Source organism: Meleagris gallopavo, chromosome 7, assembly GCF_000146605.3.
Source record: "Meleagris gallopavo isolate NT-WF06-2002-E0010 breed Aviagen turkey brand Nicholas breeding stock chromosome 7, Turkey_5.1, whole genome shotgun sequence".
Classification (NCBI taxonomy): Eukaryota; Metazoa; Chordata; class Aves; order Galliformes; family Phasianidae; genus Meleagris; species Meleagris gallopavo.
Genome location: NC_015017.2, coordinates 4,425,425 through 4,442,692, shown reverse-complemented (window position 1 = coordinate 4,442,692; position 17,268 = coordinate 4,425,425). Strand labels below are relative to the sequence as shown.

General features: G+C 42.8%; 1 protein-coding gene across 8 annotated transcripts in view; it reads left to right on the top strand.

The window, feature by feature from the left end:
• The window catches only part of CPS1 (carbamoyl-phosphate synthase 1), a 243,899-nt gene that overhangs the window by 58,505 nt on the left and 168,126 nt on the right, over window positions 1–17,268 (top strand). For all 8 annotated transcript variants that reach the window (XR_004160253.1, XR_004160254.1, XR_004160252.1 and 5 more), the window contains 5 exons: window positions 1,784–1,902; window positions 10,534–10,681; window positions 12,204–12,269; window positions 12,816–12,879; window positions 15,258–15,439. Coding sequence is in view for 4 of the 8 variants with exons in the window: in XM_019616913.1 (XP_019472458.1) it covers window positions 1,784–1,902; window positions 10,534–10,681; window positions 12,204–12,269; window positions 12,816–12,879; window positions 15,258–15,439 (579 nt within the window). In the remaining 4 variants the exon portion in view is untranslated. The remainder of the gene's footprint in view (window positions 1–1,783; window positions 1,903–10,533; window positions 10,682–12,203; window positions 12,270–12,815; window positions 12,880–15,257; window positions 15,440–17,268) is intronic.

The following is a 17,268-nucleotide window of genomic DNA, read 5'->3' as shown; positions in this document are numbered from 1 at the left end:
TTTTTTTTAAAGGGGCAGCAGGGGAGAGGCTAAAATGGATGAGAGTTGTTATTTGGGCAGAGTGTGGCAAAGGTGTAACTGCAGCTGATGAACAGGAAGGGCTGTTCAAGTTATATAGGGTCTTCTGTAGACTCTCTTAGGGATTGTATAGCAGTGGATTTATGCTGTGGGCTCAGTCTGTACCACTTCACACTGGGGTCCTGATCTCCCTGTTGTCCACAACCAGCTACATACTTCCTTTGGGACCAGAGGTGAGATGGAAGGAATGAACATGCCTTCCCTAAAGACAGCGCAGGTGGCTGAGCCAGCCCCTGGTGCTTGCTTGGAGACAGAATGCTCTTGGAGGTGAGCAGGGCTTTAAAATCAAGCAGTCTTGCTGAAAGGCTCTGTCTGTTTTTGTATCTCCCTCTGTACTCTATCATGTAGGTATGAATAGAGCAAAGCACTCTGAGTGCTGTTCACGACCACCGATCAAACCCTACAGGGATTTTCTGCTTGGAAACTTGATTTACCCCTGTGACATAGTAGTTTGGGAGTAAAAGCTGTCTGCAAATGTAGTCTTGTCTCCCTCTCCAGATATATTCCACGGGGATGAAGGTAGTTTATTTTCTCTTTCTATCCTCTGACAAGGGAGACGTAGGCATTTGTTTTCTCCAGTTTCCCATGAAAGACTTTAAAATGGTGTCCTAAGTAGATTAAGTGTATGTGGTCATGTTAGCTTTGAGCTTATGGGGCTCAGTGACCTTGGCCTGATAACTTGAAGAAAAAATGTCATTGTGCAGTGTGCTAAGCTGATCCCCAGACGAATGCTAGTTTTCTTCAGTGGCATTGCTCTGGCTTTGTTCCAGGGATGTTGCCCTGCAAGAAAACCATTAAGCTAGTAACAAATTAATGAGTTTGATTACTTCAGCTCAGCAAAGATAGCATGCTGGTATTATCATTATAGTTGATTATAGTTGTTTTATCAGGAGAGTTGTAACTGCACGCTGCTGGTGAGACCCAGGAAGTATCAGAAATAGAAGATACAACTATCATACTGGGGGGCTCTATTCAAGATCTTTTTTAATATTGCAGTGTCCTGTCAAACAATCTTTTCTACAGTCACTCTCTGGGGAGCCTTTTAGCTCCATGGCATGAATAGCTTGATAAAAATAAACAAACAACAAAAAAACAACAACACAAAAACAAAACCAAAAAAACCATGGCCCAGAAAAGATAGTCATGCTGTGGCCGCAAATTGTCACCCAGGATTGGACTCTACTTCAGAGGTATGTATTCCAAGGCCATATGTTTTGATTCAAGTGTTATTTTTAATGGACAAATTGGAACTTATGCACCAAAGCAGAGTGTTTCGCCACAGATCAGAATTTGGAGCGTCTTGCTTAGCATTAGCAGCTACAAATTCACAGTGGGACAGAGATTGAAGTGATTTGATGGCAAGGGGTGAGATGAGGATGCAGGTACTGCAGAGTGAATGTGTCAGGCCATATGTGGGTAAGGCATTTGCATTTGGTAGCCACCAGGCCATTGGTTCAAGTTTGGCTGCTGGCTTTGTAAAAGCACATTCTCTCTCTTGTTTAGGCAGAAGCCAGTTCTTATTTGTGGAAATGACTGGTCCCTCCCTGCATTCTGCTTGTGTCAGTTTAGACCACAGTGGCAGACCTTTGATTTGCTTGCCTTTTCTGCCACTGGCATCTTTGTGTTACATAGTTGCTGCTACTCTTTGCTGTATTTAAGGAGCATATATTCAAGCATCTGATTGGTGCTTTCCTCTTTTTGGCAGGCCTTGGAAAAGGGAGTCCCTGTGGATGTCATTCACAAGCTCACGGCCATTGACAAATGGTTCCTGTGTAAGATGCGCAGCATTGTGAACATGGAGAAGATCCTGAAGGAAGTGAAGCAGTAAGACAAATAAAAATACAGTCTTGTCCTTGGGCACTTTGGTGTGTCTGGGGATCATTCTGCTGGGAAAATTGTGGTACCTGATGCTGAGAGGTTCATTTTTGGTACTCAGTATAAGTGATGCTGCCTTAAACCCCAGTTCACTGTCTCACCCAGGTGAAGTAGATGTCTGAGAACACTCCTTGGAGATGAAGAAGTTCATTAAGCATTCAGGTTTTCTTGCTGCTTGTAGACATCTTGAAAATGCTAGTTTGTTTTGGAAAATCCATGCTGTATCATTGAGGCTAGAACTGGAAATGTGGAGATGGCCTGCAATAATAATGGTAGGTTGCATTCACGTACCTAGAATAGGTTTGCCTTCAGATGTGAGAGTTGTCCTGACTTACTATACCTGAGAATCAAATGCAGTGCATTTTATTTTTCCTGGAAAATCGATTTTCAAGCTTTTCTGCCTTTCTGTGATTGTGTGGTATGTGTTGCTTTTGTACTGCACTTTCAAATGCCTGTAAGTCCAGACATATTTAAATATAAATCTTCTTTCCTTAAGAAAAATGACCATATGAAACTAAGTAGGAAAGATAGCAGTAAATTAAAGTGCCTGGCTGTATTTCAGTTCCAGCCTCTTGCGGACTTGAGCTTTCCTTCCATGGTTTATGAGGTTGGGAGCACCTCCTTGCTGAGTTATTGGCTACATGTCGGCCAGCTTTTCCACTTTCAATGTTTGCTGTCCTAACCATGTTTCACCACATGATGGCACTGGGAGCGCACCGAAGCCAGTAGATCACCGAGTTCACCTGTTTGGATTTTGTTTCTCTGACCAGCTGCACAGTTTTAATTGGGCAGCTATTGGTCTCCTTTGCCCCCCGGGACAAGCTGAATCTAGAGCTAAACAAAAATAAACGTGGAGGGAGATGTCGAAGAGAAGTAGTAGCTTGATTACTTACAGAAATCTATTGTTTGGCTGCACAAACATTTGCCCTCTAACATCTGTGTCATGTTGTATTTGTCTTGAGTGCCTTAAAATATATACGCACAGCTCCCAAGGAAGAAGATGAAAAAAAGCCTAGAATCAGATTGGTTTTCCTGCTGTTGGAGTGCCATGCTTTGGAACATGCACTTAGCATCCCAGAGGTTGATCAAAGCCTCAGCTGGTATAAATCCACCATTCTTCCACCGATGCTAATTGCTCTGTACCGTCCTTTATTACTAAGGCTGCTTTCCTACTTTCCCTTTCCCTGCTATGGATGGATGGCAATAATACTACCAGTAACTAGTACCATCCTGCATTGATTTCATCCTTCTGGTCACTTAGCAAGTGACTGCAGCTGGTCTGTTAGAGCAGCAAGCCCTTTGGCAGTGTCAAACCTTGCATTTGTATCACCAGCCAGTGTTGCATCTGTTGTAATGAAATTGATGCAACACAGCTCTGATTGCTGATGATGTTAATTAACTTAGTTTCATTTATTGATCAGTGCAGATTTTTTGCTCTGCTATTCTTACTCCAACACTCTCAAGGAAACCAGCTTACCTCATAAGCTACGTCAAAAGGAGGAGGTGGACTGTCCAGCTGCATTATGTTGAAGGCAAAGAACAGGGAAAAAGCACTAGTGACCTGAGCGAAGGGGCTGGTCTAGTGAGCCACATCAGGAAACACATCTCTCCAATAGCCAAGGGAAAGCTAATTGAGTGATGCAAATGAGACTTGGCATGCATGTGAAACCAGCTGTTTCCAGTCCCCAGCATGCCTGGCACTGAGTTTTACCTGTGCTGTGGGATTATTCCCAATTGAAAAGAATGGGCTGTGACAAGACCATAGCTTGAAATCTTTGTTATTGAAATATAGTTACTGCAAGCAAAAATGTTTGCCCTGTTCCCAGGCACTGTTCTTTTTGATCAGTTGTACCCATTTCTTTCCTTTTTTTAATGTCTTCTGAGTGGTTTTGGAGAAATTTGCAGTGAAGTGTTGGATCTGCCAAGAATCTTGATTTCGGCTTAGCAGAGCTGCTGTAGAAACTGGTAGCAAGGAGATGGTCTCTGCCCAGAGGAAATTCAGAGCTAGAATTAGTGGGTACATCAGGCAGATGGGGAAGGGGGACCAGAGGCAGAAGAACAACTGTGTGAGCAGTCCATCAGGCAGTGTTCACATCACCTTGCCACGGCTGTCTGAGGTGATTCAGAGGCCTCACTGATTTATGCAGAGGTGTATCCATGTGCAAAATGTTATGTGGGGAATGTTATGGGGGACACAAACCTTTCTACCTTATCAACATTCATCTTAATGGTATACTAGTAAGGCCAGTCATTTGGAGATACAGCTGAGAATGGGAAAGGCACCCATTGCCTCATTTACATTTGTCCCAGCAAACTTCTTTTCAAAAGGGTTGGACCTGGTGCCTGTGAGCCTATGTGGTCGTGCTACAACAATATTTCAATTCAGCTCTGTCTCTGGGTCCTCTAAGATGGAGAAAAGGTTGTTTCAGGTGATGTGATTTGGCTGCGGGAAAGCAAATGACCTGAGTTGAATTGGGAAAAGAAAGCCATTTTGAGGGTACCTGCAAGAATATCCAGTAAAATCACACACATCAAATACATGCCCTTGCTCTTTCTCCTGTGACCTGTGTGTTTCTCATTTAAAGTTTGAACTTCCGTTGTTGCTTTTTTTTATCTGTTACCTTCTTATCTTCAGTAAGGTATTTGTAACTGCTGTTTTCCCCACTGCTCATACACATATACATATGTAAATGGCAAGAGGAAGCACCATCCCATGCTTTTGGTCTGTGAATAATGGTGAATAGAGCAATAGCAGTGCAACAGGTTGCACTGTTGTCAGAATTGTGTTCCTGGGATTTGGCCTTGCCTGTCCCATGAGAGAAAATGGAAGGACAAGGCCCTGGAGCGACCCTTCTGGTTGTTTGTCAGAATGACAGCTTGTGAAAGAGGAGGAAATTTGAGCAGCTCACATCTAGCTGACCTCGATAAGGCTGTGTAATAGATGCAGTCCAGAATAAGTCTGATTTGCAGTGGAGTCAAATGTCCTATTCATCCCCAAGAGCACAACTGAAGCGCCAACTTGGAAGTAACATCTGAAGCATGTTTGTCTAGGATGCTTTGATGGCCTGAGTAAAAGCAGATGAAGCCTCTTTGGGGATTAGTATCTGTCCCTTGACTATCTGCAGTGAGGATTTTTGTGTGTGTGGCCATTATTAGTTTTATTTGTTCCTAACTTTGTGCTCCCTGAGAACCATGGCTGTGCACAAGGAGTGCGTGGAGGAGAGAGTGTACCCTTGCAATGTGGAATAAAAGCACTTGCTGACCTCTGGTTTGTTTGAAAGGGATGGGGGCAATTCTGAGTGTTGTGGTTCCTTCTGAAGGAGACAGGCTGATAGATGGGAAAGCAGAGTGAAGTGTGAGGGTGGAGACCCTTCTAAGCCCAGTGTTTGTAGCCAGGTGCTCTGCTCAGTGGCCCATGGTAGAAGTTGTTTGCTGTGAATTCCTTCTAGAAGCTCATGCCCTTGGCTCTGTGAAAGGTGTGCATTGTGAGCAGCTTGCTGGAAGCGTGACTTGAGTTTAAAACATCACCATGGTGGAGTAGCCACAGGTTTTGGAATTAAAGGCTGACTCCAGCAGATGACCTGGGAAACAAGGTAGGAGGAAAGATCAGACAGGCCATCGATAACATCTGTTCTTCCACAGTGCGAGTTGCACACCTGCTCTTCTCAATAACAGTTTTTCTGCTGGCTTGTGTGTTTTGGGACAGGTCAGAGAGCACAGCTGAGATCTTGTGTGGGTATAATGTGGAGCTGGTCTGGTGACTGTAAAGGAGGCAGCTCTGATTTATACTGTTTTAGGAGCTGTCACTGACATATTTGTTGTACGCAATTTTAACTAACTGGGAAGATTACTTTTGTCTTCTGAGTGAACTGGAGAGCAGGGTAGGCTCAGGAACAAATTAGGAATTCAATACATGAGGAGAATATGGTATAAGCAGTTATGCAGTGCAATTGTTTGTGCTTTGTGGAGATTCAATGTAAGATACTTCCTATTGTCTTATAAGAGCCATAGGTAATAAATTCACAGCTGTGTTTTCCTTTAAAGCACCTCTACATTTGTGAAGACTCAGTATGCATTTTCCTCTTTGACACACGTGATAGCCAGGCTTTGCCCTTTAAAAGCCATTGGGGAGCCTCTTCTAGTGATGTACACACTGGCTTTGGGGAATCTGCATATCAGGAGAGCCCTCAAAGCTCTCTTTTTAGCTGTAGTGGAAAACAGGCTTGGAGGAAGCATCTATGACCCATTCCTTGGCTGTTTGAGCTGCTGCTTTGGCACATCACTCAGTTGTAGATGTGAGTCATTCAGGTCTTTGGGCACAACGTCAGGCTTGTGTTACTTAAATAAAGATCTCCACAATGAGATTGTTTAGCCCAGGAATCAAAACAGTATAGATGCAGGGCTCCGCAGTGGTTGTTCAGTGAGCAAGGCTTGTTGGTTTACAGTTCCTGCATCCCTGAGCTTTCCTTTGAGCTTTTTGTCAGTCGTCTCAGGGGTTTCTTAGGAGGGGAAGGAAGGTCACAGTCAGTCTTCTCAAGAAGAGAAGCAGAGAGAGAATTTGTACACTGATCTCATTATTTTAATTGTAGCACTTTCAAAATGTTGTAAAACACGAGGAGCAAGCCAGGATGCCACTAGGAACCTTATAGTGGACAGGGAAATGGAGGAAGGGAGGAAAAATATTTGGATATAATGCAGCCTGACATCAAGGAGGCTTTTGAAACCACCTGTGTCTGCGATGCTCCTGTAAAAGGAAGAGATTTCTCAGGACATCAGGATTCTGGCTCCGGTGCTTTTTGCTTTTGGTCCTCTTTGCTTGCAAGAGCCAAACTGTTGACCGGGCTGCAGAATTAGGAGGAGCTATGTTTGAGACTGACAGACTGAGGTGGAGTGTGCTCACTTTTGCAGATCCTTCCTGCGTGCCCAGGCCACATAAAGCAGGCCAAGAAAAAGAGCACTTTGCATATGGAGCTGGAGCTTTCCACTGACATGTTTATTTAGCAATACTCCTAAAGGTCAGGTGAAAGCAGTCAAGTGGAAGAGAGGGCTGTGCTGGAGCAAGCTGCCTGTCCTGGTAATTGCAGCAGTGCCAGCATTCTTCCAGTCAGTTAATAGATTTCCTCAGGTCCTCTGTGCCAGGTGAAAATTTCCTCATTACAGGGTATTTATTCCATTTCCTCTTATCATTTATCACTGAAGAAGCAAGTGTATGGAGTTCAAAAGATGACAGGTAGAATTTTAAGCAAAAAGCAACAACAAATCAACTCTGGAACCTGAAAAGGAAGCACAAGCAATTTTTGTATTGTTAGTAAGTTGCAAAATGTGCAGGGGACTTAGCTTTGCAAGGAATGATTATGGCAGTGTAGAGGAAGTCTGATAGTCTGGTTTTGAAGCTCTCAAACTTCTGACTGTCATTTTGTGAAGGTGAAATGTTAGGAAAAGGAGCCATTTAATGGCCACTTAAACTCCCCTTATTTCAGAATGGATTATAAACTAGCAAGGAGGTTCAGTCTTTGGAAGCTCGTGGTCTGTATATGAAGAAAAAGTGATGCCCCAGGGGAAGGTGGAGCTGATTATGTTGGACTGGGTCATGAGTTTGGCGATAGAACTGAATGTTTTGATGGTTGTTTTTTTTTTTCTTCTCATTTTAGTGTTGGGTTTCTGATGAGCTCTTGGAAGGGTCATTTGCACCCAAATGTTCAAAGGAATGAGCATGAGACTGTCCTTGCTGCCTTTATTGTTTGCAGCATGTCTAATAGGCTGTCTGGGAGCACAGTCTGTGGGAATAGTATTAGGTCAATGCTGGATCTAAAAAATCATTTCCCCTTTATCTGCAATATAAACATCACACTGCCTACTGTTTGCATGTTTCTTAATATTCTTCAGGTGAAAGTTGGGATATAAATCTCATAAGTCATCATTATTAGTAAACTGAAATCTCAGGGCAGATTCTGGTTTCAAGACCTTGGAAAGCAGCACCGAGTGTTTGATTTGTGCTGATTTTCTTTAATTACCTAATGGCAAAATTCTTACATCCACAGGCAGGATTGCCAGGTCTCATCTTTCCTGCCTCATGATAATCCAGGTGCCTTTCATCCATATTAAACTCCTCCATATTAAACTCCATAGCATGAGGAATGAGGTGGTCCTGTCCAGATTCTTCTTCTGTAGAGGCTCCCAGCACGTGTTTTGTATTAACCACATTGAAAGCCATGCCTCTTATCTTTGTCATGCATTAGGAGTAGCAGAGGGAAAACTTTTATTTCCCTTTTAGACAGTCAGCTTTACTCTTGTGTACTGGTTATTTCCCTTGCAAAACTGGTTATCTATTTGCGTGGATATCTTTAGCCAGACTAGGGTGTCCTAGTAATGACCTAATGTGATTTAAGATGCTAGCCTAAGACAAAGGGAATCATATTGCAAAATTATGGCTGCTTCTTTTCTGCCCACCCTTCTGGCGGGGGTGACAATGAATGATATTGTTATAATGAGAGCTGAAAAAAAGTGAATTGAAATAGGCTGCAAATGAAGGCAATTTTCTTTTTCTGTCGGTAATCAGATGACAGCCAGCAATGTGTGCTTCTGAGACAGTGAAAGCGAGGGAGCAAACGTGCACGGGAACAGGCTCATTTTCTTGGGGTCGTCAGGTCTGCTCGTTTTTACCTTGGGAATGCCAAACCTAGGAGAGGAATCTGATGTGTCTGCGTCCTTCCTAATAGCTGGTGATGGCTAGCACCTGTTTTGCCAGGGAATTGGCAGGTTTTGCTTGCTGTGTTTCCTCTTGTAAAATACTCGTCCATACTTCCAGTTCTGATGCTTGGTCATACAAGAAGTTCTGCCTCTGAAGACAGAAGGTAGAAAGGGCTCTGCAGAAGCAGAGGAGTTTTTGCAGTGAAGGAGTTAGTGCATGGAAGCTGCAGGTTTTCATTGAGCTTCCAAGTTGCTGGAAAGTGGATCTTATTTTGGGAAGCCCTTCCAAAACCGAGGAAGCTCAAGGTCAATTACGCTGGACCATTTTCTTATGGTTAGCAAAGAGCAGGATCTGTTTGAGCAAGGAAAGCAATGTGAGGGACTGTGGAGAAGACAAGGGTGCACGGGATCCTCCTGTCAGGAGCCATCCATCCATAGCGCAGGCTGATTGCTACAGGTGGTTGCCAGGTTGAGATGTGGTTCCAAGGATAGCACTTACAGGGACTGCTTCCTTTCTGCAAGTACACACTGACCTGGCTGACACTGTTATAGCTGTATGGAGTATCCTGTTCTCACACTGCAGAAAAAGGAGAGGTGATACTGGGGAAGTAGTAGAGCAAAGCTCACTTATCCAGGGGTTTGAACCCGGAAGTTTCTTGTCTGCAATGCTACTCTCAAAATTGGCTGGTTTGATACTTCTGCGACTCACCTGTTTTGCTGCTAGCCTGGCTTCACTGAGGGCAGCGAAGCTGCTCCACAGGCTGACGTAGAAAATCCAATCCAATGGCTGTCTTTCATGCTTCAGCTTCTTGACACATTCCAATAAAGTGGCCTTACCCTCTCCTCCCACTCAAATAACATAATGCTATTTATTTAAAAATACCATCAAGCAAAGGACATGATTCAAAAGCTCTGATTTAGGAAAATTGCTTGTTTGTTAATCATTTCCTTTTTCCTGATTCAGAGCTTGCTTGCTCATAAAATATTGATTTATTGGGCAGGCAAGGATGCTCTTGGCAATGAAGATGAAAAGCAGAAGTGCTGATAAAAATACATAGGCTTTTTTATGTTTTTGCAAGAGCTAGGCTTAGAAAAGGTAGCTTAGAAACAGACAGGCAGGAACTATCAGGGGTATAGGTGGAGTCAAAACAAAGTGAAACAGAAACAGTGTGAGAGAGAAAAAGGTCTGTGATGGAGAGTATAAAGAGGGAATGGAGAAGGTGAAAAACTCGAAATGGACAAGAAACCATGAGCTGCATTGATGAGTGAGGGAAACGAATGTATCTGAAATAAATAGCGAAAACTAGGACTCTTTAGAAGCAGAAATGAGAGAACAAAGACTTAAGGGACTATTGAGAGACCCTGGTTTACCCTATCTCCTCCTTTTAGTAATTGAAGAAATAGCACAAATGACATGAAAGAAATTTGAGACTGACAGAAGGGAAAAGAAGTTTGGGTATGGAGATACTGAATCCAAGAAAGCAAAGAAAGTCATCTGTGGGGGCTGCAATGGTAACTGATCATGCAGATGTTGTGAGCACAATGACCTTGTACTAGCTTGGTGGAGAATGTTGCCTGGGAGATTGCAGGCCCAGCATGGCCAGTCCTGCCTCAAATAGTGATGAAAGAAAATGTTTCACTTCTCAGCACCAGTAGTCTACCTGTAGGCTTTGCCTAATAGGCATCTCTGTGGGACATCCAGCATAAAAACAAAGATCTTTTATGCACAAGGATTGCATAGTTTAGCTGAGTCGTCTTTTTCTTGCCTTTACTTGCATACTTCTGTAGCAACTGCATCTCAGTGCACTTTGAAAGGCACAAGTACTCACGTGTCATCTAAATATCGCTGTGAAGCTTCATGCAGCTCTTTTCTTCTGTTTGTTTCTTTAGTACCGGTGAAGAAATTCCAGAAGAGATGCTGAGGAAGGCCAAACAGATGGGCTTCTCAGACAGACAGATTGGGAAATGCCTGGGACTGACTGAAGTCCAGTGCCGCCAGCTGAGAATGAGGAAGAATGTAGTGCCCTGGGTGAAAAAGGTACCATGAGAAACGTCACTGGTTGGGGAGGGAGCTTCTGAGGGGGCAATAAGCAGGAGGACTCTATGTCCTTAAGAACAGTTGAGGTAAACAAAGTGAAAACTGTGGCTCTATTGTCATTAGTGGGAGTTTTGGTACTGATTTTATAAGTGAACAAATTTTGCTCATCTAGCTGTTACCTCTAGTGAGGTGAGCAGCTGTAATGTCAGGAATTTGTAGGTGAATATCCCCAAGGAGATGCTGAGTTTTTCATTTTCTCTGTGGTTGAGGTGCGAATGCAGCTACCTGGCTTCAGAAAATGGCTGAGAGGACTGATTTTGGTCCACCATGGGGTGATCATAAAAAGTGTCATATGTCTTTTGTGCCGGTAGTAACTTTTTACAGGGTAATACTTTATTTGAAGTGCCCTATTGCTATGGGTTCATTTGCTATTCATTGTGATAGCTCAGAGTGTAATGAGCTCATCTAGTATTCATGGCAGTGTCACAAGTGCTTTGCTAGGTGTTCTGTTGCTGCATTTAAGGTATGTGGGTATTAAACTGCCACCAGCTGGGTTGTTTTTTTTTTTTTTTGTCCTTAAGTAGGGGGGGAAAAAAACCAACAGAGCCAATCTAAGCTACTCAGTGTTTCCGAAAAAGCCCATCTGTATCCTCAGGCCCAATTCCAGATGCCAAATTTCCTTCTGTTACCCAGCTGCTCTTTTCTTTCTACGTCCTCACCTGGCCTACAGGAACATGTCTGCTCTTGCACTACATTCTTTCTTGCACATGACATTGCAGTGCTGGATTGATTTCTGTGCCAAGGTACCTTTAATAAGGTCGTTTGACTTATGCAGCATTTGTGGCATCAAAGCATATGTTTCTTCCTGAGCCATGAAGTACAAGTTGCAGTAATAGCAACAGTAATGAGCAGCAGACAGTTACATAGTGCTAATGACTTAAGGTCACATTCTTCATTATTCACAAGCATTTGGACTGCCAGTGGGGATTCACGAAAATACTTGAAGATTGGAAAGTTTTTTAAGTGGTAACATGTAAAATTTCTTGTCAGGACTACTTTAATACTATTCCCTGTTCAGTATTCCATCTTACAAATGTTTCAGCTGTTCATTCAGAGAACTTCAGGAGTGGTGGGTGGCATAGATGTACTAGTTACCATGTATGTAACCTGTAGTAAGTGGTTGACACTAGAGAATGAGGAAGGCAGAGGCAAGAAGGGCTGACTGGGAAAAGCTTCAGGGCTGTGAAGCTTTCTACCAAGTAGATGTGGAGCTGAATCTGCAGCTTAGAAAGAGATGGTAGAGAGCAGAGCGTGTGCTGTCCTAAACTGCAAGCCAGGCATCTGCTGCATTGCCAGCATATCACAATTCAGATCAAGTTCCTTTGAGGAAAGATATGGCGGAAAAAAAATAATAGGACAGGAATAAGGAAAGAAAAGTGGAGGGGAAAAAAAATAAGCGTACGGTGTGAGAAAAATCTTGCACTGGCAAAGACACAGTCTGTGCTCTCCTTCCTCCATACAGATTGACACACTGGCAGCAGAATACCCAGCGGTAACTAATTACCTTTACGTCACGTACAACGGCCAGGTAGGTGCAGCTGGAAACAACAAGCTCATTGCTGTCTAGTTTGATCTGTTTCCCCTATGCTGCAATATTTCTGGAGATCTTGCAAGTGTCTTGGTTTCTGTAGAAATTATTTTGGATGGTGATGTATGCAAATCCCCTTTCATCAAGCCCAGTGATCCAGTGCACTTGGTGTTAATGCCCCTATGTTGTTAGGATCTTGTCTCGTATCACCTGTACAAATATCCTATGTGCAGAGGGAATGCTAGGAATGCAGAACTCACATCTCACTTGCCTCATCCTCGCATTTGTTTTTGTGAAAGCTCACAGCTCCTTAGCTGCTCGGATAGCCAGGCTGGGCGTGTAGAATCTCCTTTGATTTGAGTGCAGCACCACCAGTTCCAATGGAGCTGTGCTTCTTTTACACTGCAGTAAATGACATCAGACTTGCGCCCTGAAGGATCAGGATGTTGGATATGGGCTGAACGCCTCAAATTGTTTGTTCTGAGAAGCATGGAGTTAGGTGCTGCTGAGTATGGACCCTAATGACTTCTTTTCCTCCTTTCTCAGGAACACGATGTAAAATTTGATGACTGTGGAGTGATGGTGTTGGGCTGTGGACCATATCACATAGGTAAATCTTTCTCACAACTCTGTTTTCCTTATACCCTTGAGCCTTTTTTGGATATTCTTGTGGTTCATTTGTTCCTCTTCTGATGTGGTGACAAAACCCTCTGGAGCACAGTGCACAGGACATCAATTCCTAGCACAAGGTTTGCCTTTTACACTTGCTTGGAGACTTTATTTCACGCCCTGAAAAAACAGGAGAATTTTTATTACTTTTCACTTGAAACTCAGAAGCACATCACTAAGTTGTCGTTTCCACAAAGTTTTAGGGATTTTTTTAAAAATCTTTTGCAGATGTTTAAGTCTTGAGAATCTACTATGGAAGTTCACTGCTGCCACAGGTAGCTTTGTTATGTTTGCTGTCAGCTCATATGTACATTGTTACATATTTTGAGTTTTAATACTGTAACATAGGTGACTGTGATAATGTTTGGGGTATCTTCATCAACTCTGTATCTACAATTCTCTGTATGCATTTTTTCAACACAGACTCTCAGGCAACACAAGAGTTTCCTTATGGTTGTGAGCACTGTGTAGACAGTGTGTGCTGAATTCTTTATGACTTTTTATGGATCCTTCTTGCAATTATTGACAAGAAACAAATTGCTTGTTCTCAGAAATATTTTTGCTCTGCATTTCATAAGTAGTGACAGTTTTTGAAAGATAAATTTTTAAACTACATCCGTTTGTTTTGCTTGCATGGGTGGATCATGTGGTACCCTTCTGGTGCTGTTGGTAGGATGCACCTAAAATTTACTTAGCTTAGGTGTATGGGTCTGGTATTGGTTTTATCTGATCTCTAGCTTTGGTTAGACCAGGACAATCTTTGAAAGAGGTTTCAACTAAATAAGGTTTGCTAATAGAGGAAACCACTTGTACCTCTAGTTGCACTAGCCAAGTTGATTTTTATTTTATTTCATTTTATTTTTTATCCATTGAAGGCAAGTAAGTAGTATGCTTTTCCCAGTTTGCTGTCTTCCCTCTTCCTACTGCCTGGATTTCACCCTTGCTTGATGCATCTATATTATACCTCTGAGTGTTCAGCTGTGTTCCCAGGTAGTGCCCAAAGCAGTCTGCTGGGGATTGCAGATGACCATCGTATCCCATAGTTGAGGTTTCTTCTTTCTATAAGAATACTTGAGTAGTTGAGGTAGAATAAAGAGTTGAATGAGCATCCGGTGACCCTTCTGGGAAACATGCTGTTCCAAGTTTGATTTCCCTGTCTTTTCTGTGAGGTTTTAGCTGAGGCCAACACATGTTTGAGATTACTGCTTGACAGAAGCAGGAAAATAAACTGTGTGCTTGTCAGTAAGTGACCTGTGCCAGCCATCTGTTTGTTACTGGATGTTGTGGAGGCAGCAATTAAGTGCAGCCTGAATCTCCAATGTATCTTGTCACACAATTAAATATTAAAAATAATTATATCAGTGGTTAACGATCATGTAATGACTGTGAACACATCACAACGAGGCCAAAGTTTTCGTGCAGAGCACAGGCATAACCATTTAACAGCGTTCTTTAGTATGCATCATTCTCTGTCTGTGTTACCCCTTTTAGAGGTTTGAGCGTAGAAATGTATGGGACAGTGGCTGTTACCTCCAGTTTGGGTTCTGGAACTGCCTGAGTCCTGCAGCAGTGCCAAAAGTTGCAGTTCCCAGCTATGTAGAGCAGGGAACTTTCAGACTTAGCATCTTTCTTTTAGGGGTGGCCACAGTGTTTGTTCAGTGTTCAGGACAGTTGGGATGTGCCTGCCCCAGAGTGATACCACAAGCACTGCAGCCTTTACACCAAGGTAGAAGGTTCACAAAGAGGCTCCAAAAGTGTTCATCCATCATTCTAACTTAACTAGAGTCAGTGGTCAAAACCACTAACTAGGTTAACCATACTCTGCTTTTCTGAGAGGTAAAAACCAAAGAGAACAACAACGAAAAAAAACAACAACAAAACACGTAATTCACTCTTCGGTTTTTCAAGCAGCCTCCGTACAATTGTTTCCTTGAGTAAACTGCACTGTTTCATAACGTGCACTTCTTTTGTCACCTCTAAGCTTGTTCCTCTTGAGTTCTTCCTAAAGTGGCCTGGCTGAGAGGCAGCAGTAGCTGGATGGGCAGCAAGGATAGGCACAACTTGTTGCACGAGGATAACAGACACGTTGGGGGCCTTTCTTTCCCGAGCAGCTGAGCCAACTCAGCCGTTGTTCTTGGAGGACCATGGTCATGGATGATTAGTTTCCATGGGGGGATGATTAGATCTCATGCTCTGAGCTGACAGGAGGCAATGCTAGCTCTTTTCTTTTTCTTTTTTCCAACTCGAATGCCGAGAATGTCTGTTTGTTTTCTTCCTTGCATCCATCCTTTCCTTTCCTGCTTTTCTGTCTCCTGGCAGGCAGCAGTGTGGAGTTTGATTGGTGTGCTGTCTCCAGTATCCGCACGCTGCGTCAGCTTGGCAACAAAACGGTCGTGGTGAATTGCAACCCGGAGACGGTGAGCACAGATTTTGATGAGTGTGACAGACTGTACTTTGAGGAGATGTCATTGGAAAGGATTCTGGACATCTACCAGTACGAGGTAAAATAATAATAATAAATAAAAAATAAAAAAATTAAAGAAAAGCAGAAGCAGCACCAAAAAGCCACAAAGCAGCCCAGACTTGTCAAAATTCATGTCACTAGCTTGTTTCTGCGAAGCAGCTGGGGGTAAGGGAGAGAGCTTGCTAGCTAAAGCTGTTTGGTTTGGATCCCGATGTTGCATTTTACACCTCGTTGATGTTCCTAGCAGACTGCTCAATAATGAATGCCAAATAAATATTAATTTATTTTGCAAGATGCCATATTGTGCAATATTTACAAGCAGATTTAATTTGCTGCACAGTCATTTATCGCACAAATTGTTCTGCCCTTGTGGTGCTGAGCTTTAGCACTTAAGTGTATCCTTGACTTTAAGCACAAGTACTCTCCCTGAAGCAAGCAGAACAACTTATGTGCATAACACTGATGTGCTCAGAATCTTGTGGTCCTGGGCCTTACAGTAGAATGGCAATGTGGTGAACATGGTGCAAAGTGCAGGCAGGTCAGGAAGGGACCCCATTTGTATCCCCATCAAGCTGAAGGATGTTCTGGCACCCGATCCACATGTTGCCCTTGTCTGCTGGGAGTTCTCAAGTGTTCAGAACTTCCAATAGTAAGACAAAGAAGAGTCTCAGGGAGATTTGGTGAGAGGATAAGTGGCAAAAACAGTTGGTCCTACTATGGAAAATGTTCATTTCCAACTGGTAATATACTTAGATTTTATGACTGAGATTTTCAAAGATACATACAGAAACTTTTATCCCTTCTGAAATTCAGTGTGAGTTGGCGGTGTAACTTGCTGAAGGAACCATGAGGAACCCAGGTCATGTTATGACTTCTCTTGGCTCTTTTTTTCCATTACTTGACAATCTGAGCTCAGCTCCTTTGTGAATGGGAGATAGTTTCTAAAATGGTTTTATTACCTGGCTATGATTCAATTATTCCCAAATATGCAACCAAGCAAAAGCATATCAGAATTCAAGTCCCAGTCTCTAAGCTCGTCTTAAGCCACTTGCAAATTATTTTTAGGTCCGTTTTTAACTTGCATCTTCATACTTTACTGTTTTTTTCTGTGTTCTTTTACTTCTTCACCTTTTCATAAAAAGAGAGACAGTTACTGTAAAGTGTTGACTTAGGGCAGTTTAAAAGACTCTGGTGGCTCACTGGAGTCTTAAAGGCTGATTATTTTGGAACACGTTAGTATTGACCAGGAGGCTCATCTCTATGAATGTTGAACATTTGCTTGTTTAACCAAAACTCAACTTCTGAACTTTGGGCGTGGAACACATTGGTGTGACGGTTTGCCAGAGAAATAACACTGATGACACACAGCATCTAATTACTGCAGGATCAGATACGAAGTGGGGTTAGCTGATGAGGGAGCAACTACCCATTTAAACATATAGTACTAGTGATTAGTAAGTTCTAAAAGGAAAAATATGAGAAGAGAACAGTATGTATGTTATTTGCATTGTACTGCTTGTCACAGCAAGGGTTGAGGAGTTTGAAATCACAGCACTCAGTCTATTGGCTGACCTTGCTTATACTGGGAGGTGTTGCAGATCTCATCATCAAATAGCAGCACACTGTGGTGCCTGGAGCTGAAGGTGTTTGTTTTGGAGATGTAAAACCCAATATGGTCTGAGCCTAGTAAGGGTTGTGCTTCCTCTAGTCTTTCAGTGTGCAATGAACAGCGTCAGTGGTGTAAATACTGTAAAACATTCTGGAGCATTGACAAACAGTAGGTAAAACCATCAGCAAACAATGGATAAAACCATTAGCCTCCAGCAGAGATGATTCCTCAGCTCCCTAAGGTTAGCATCAAGCCTT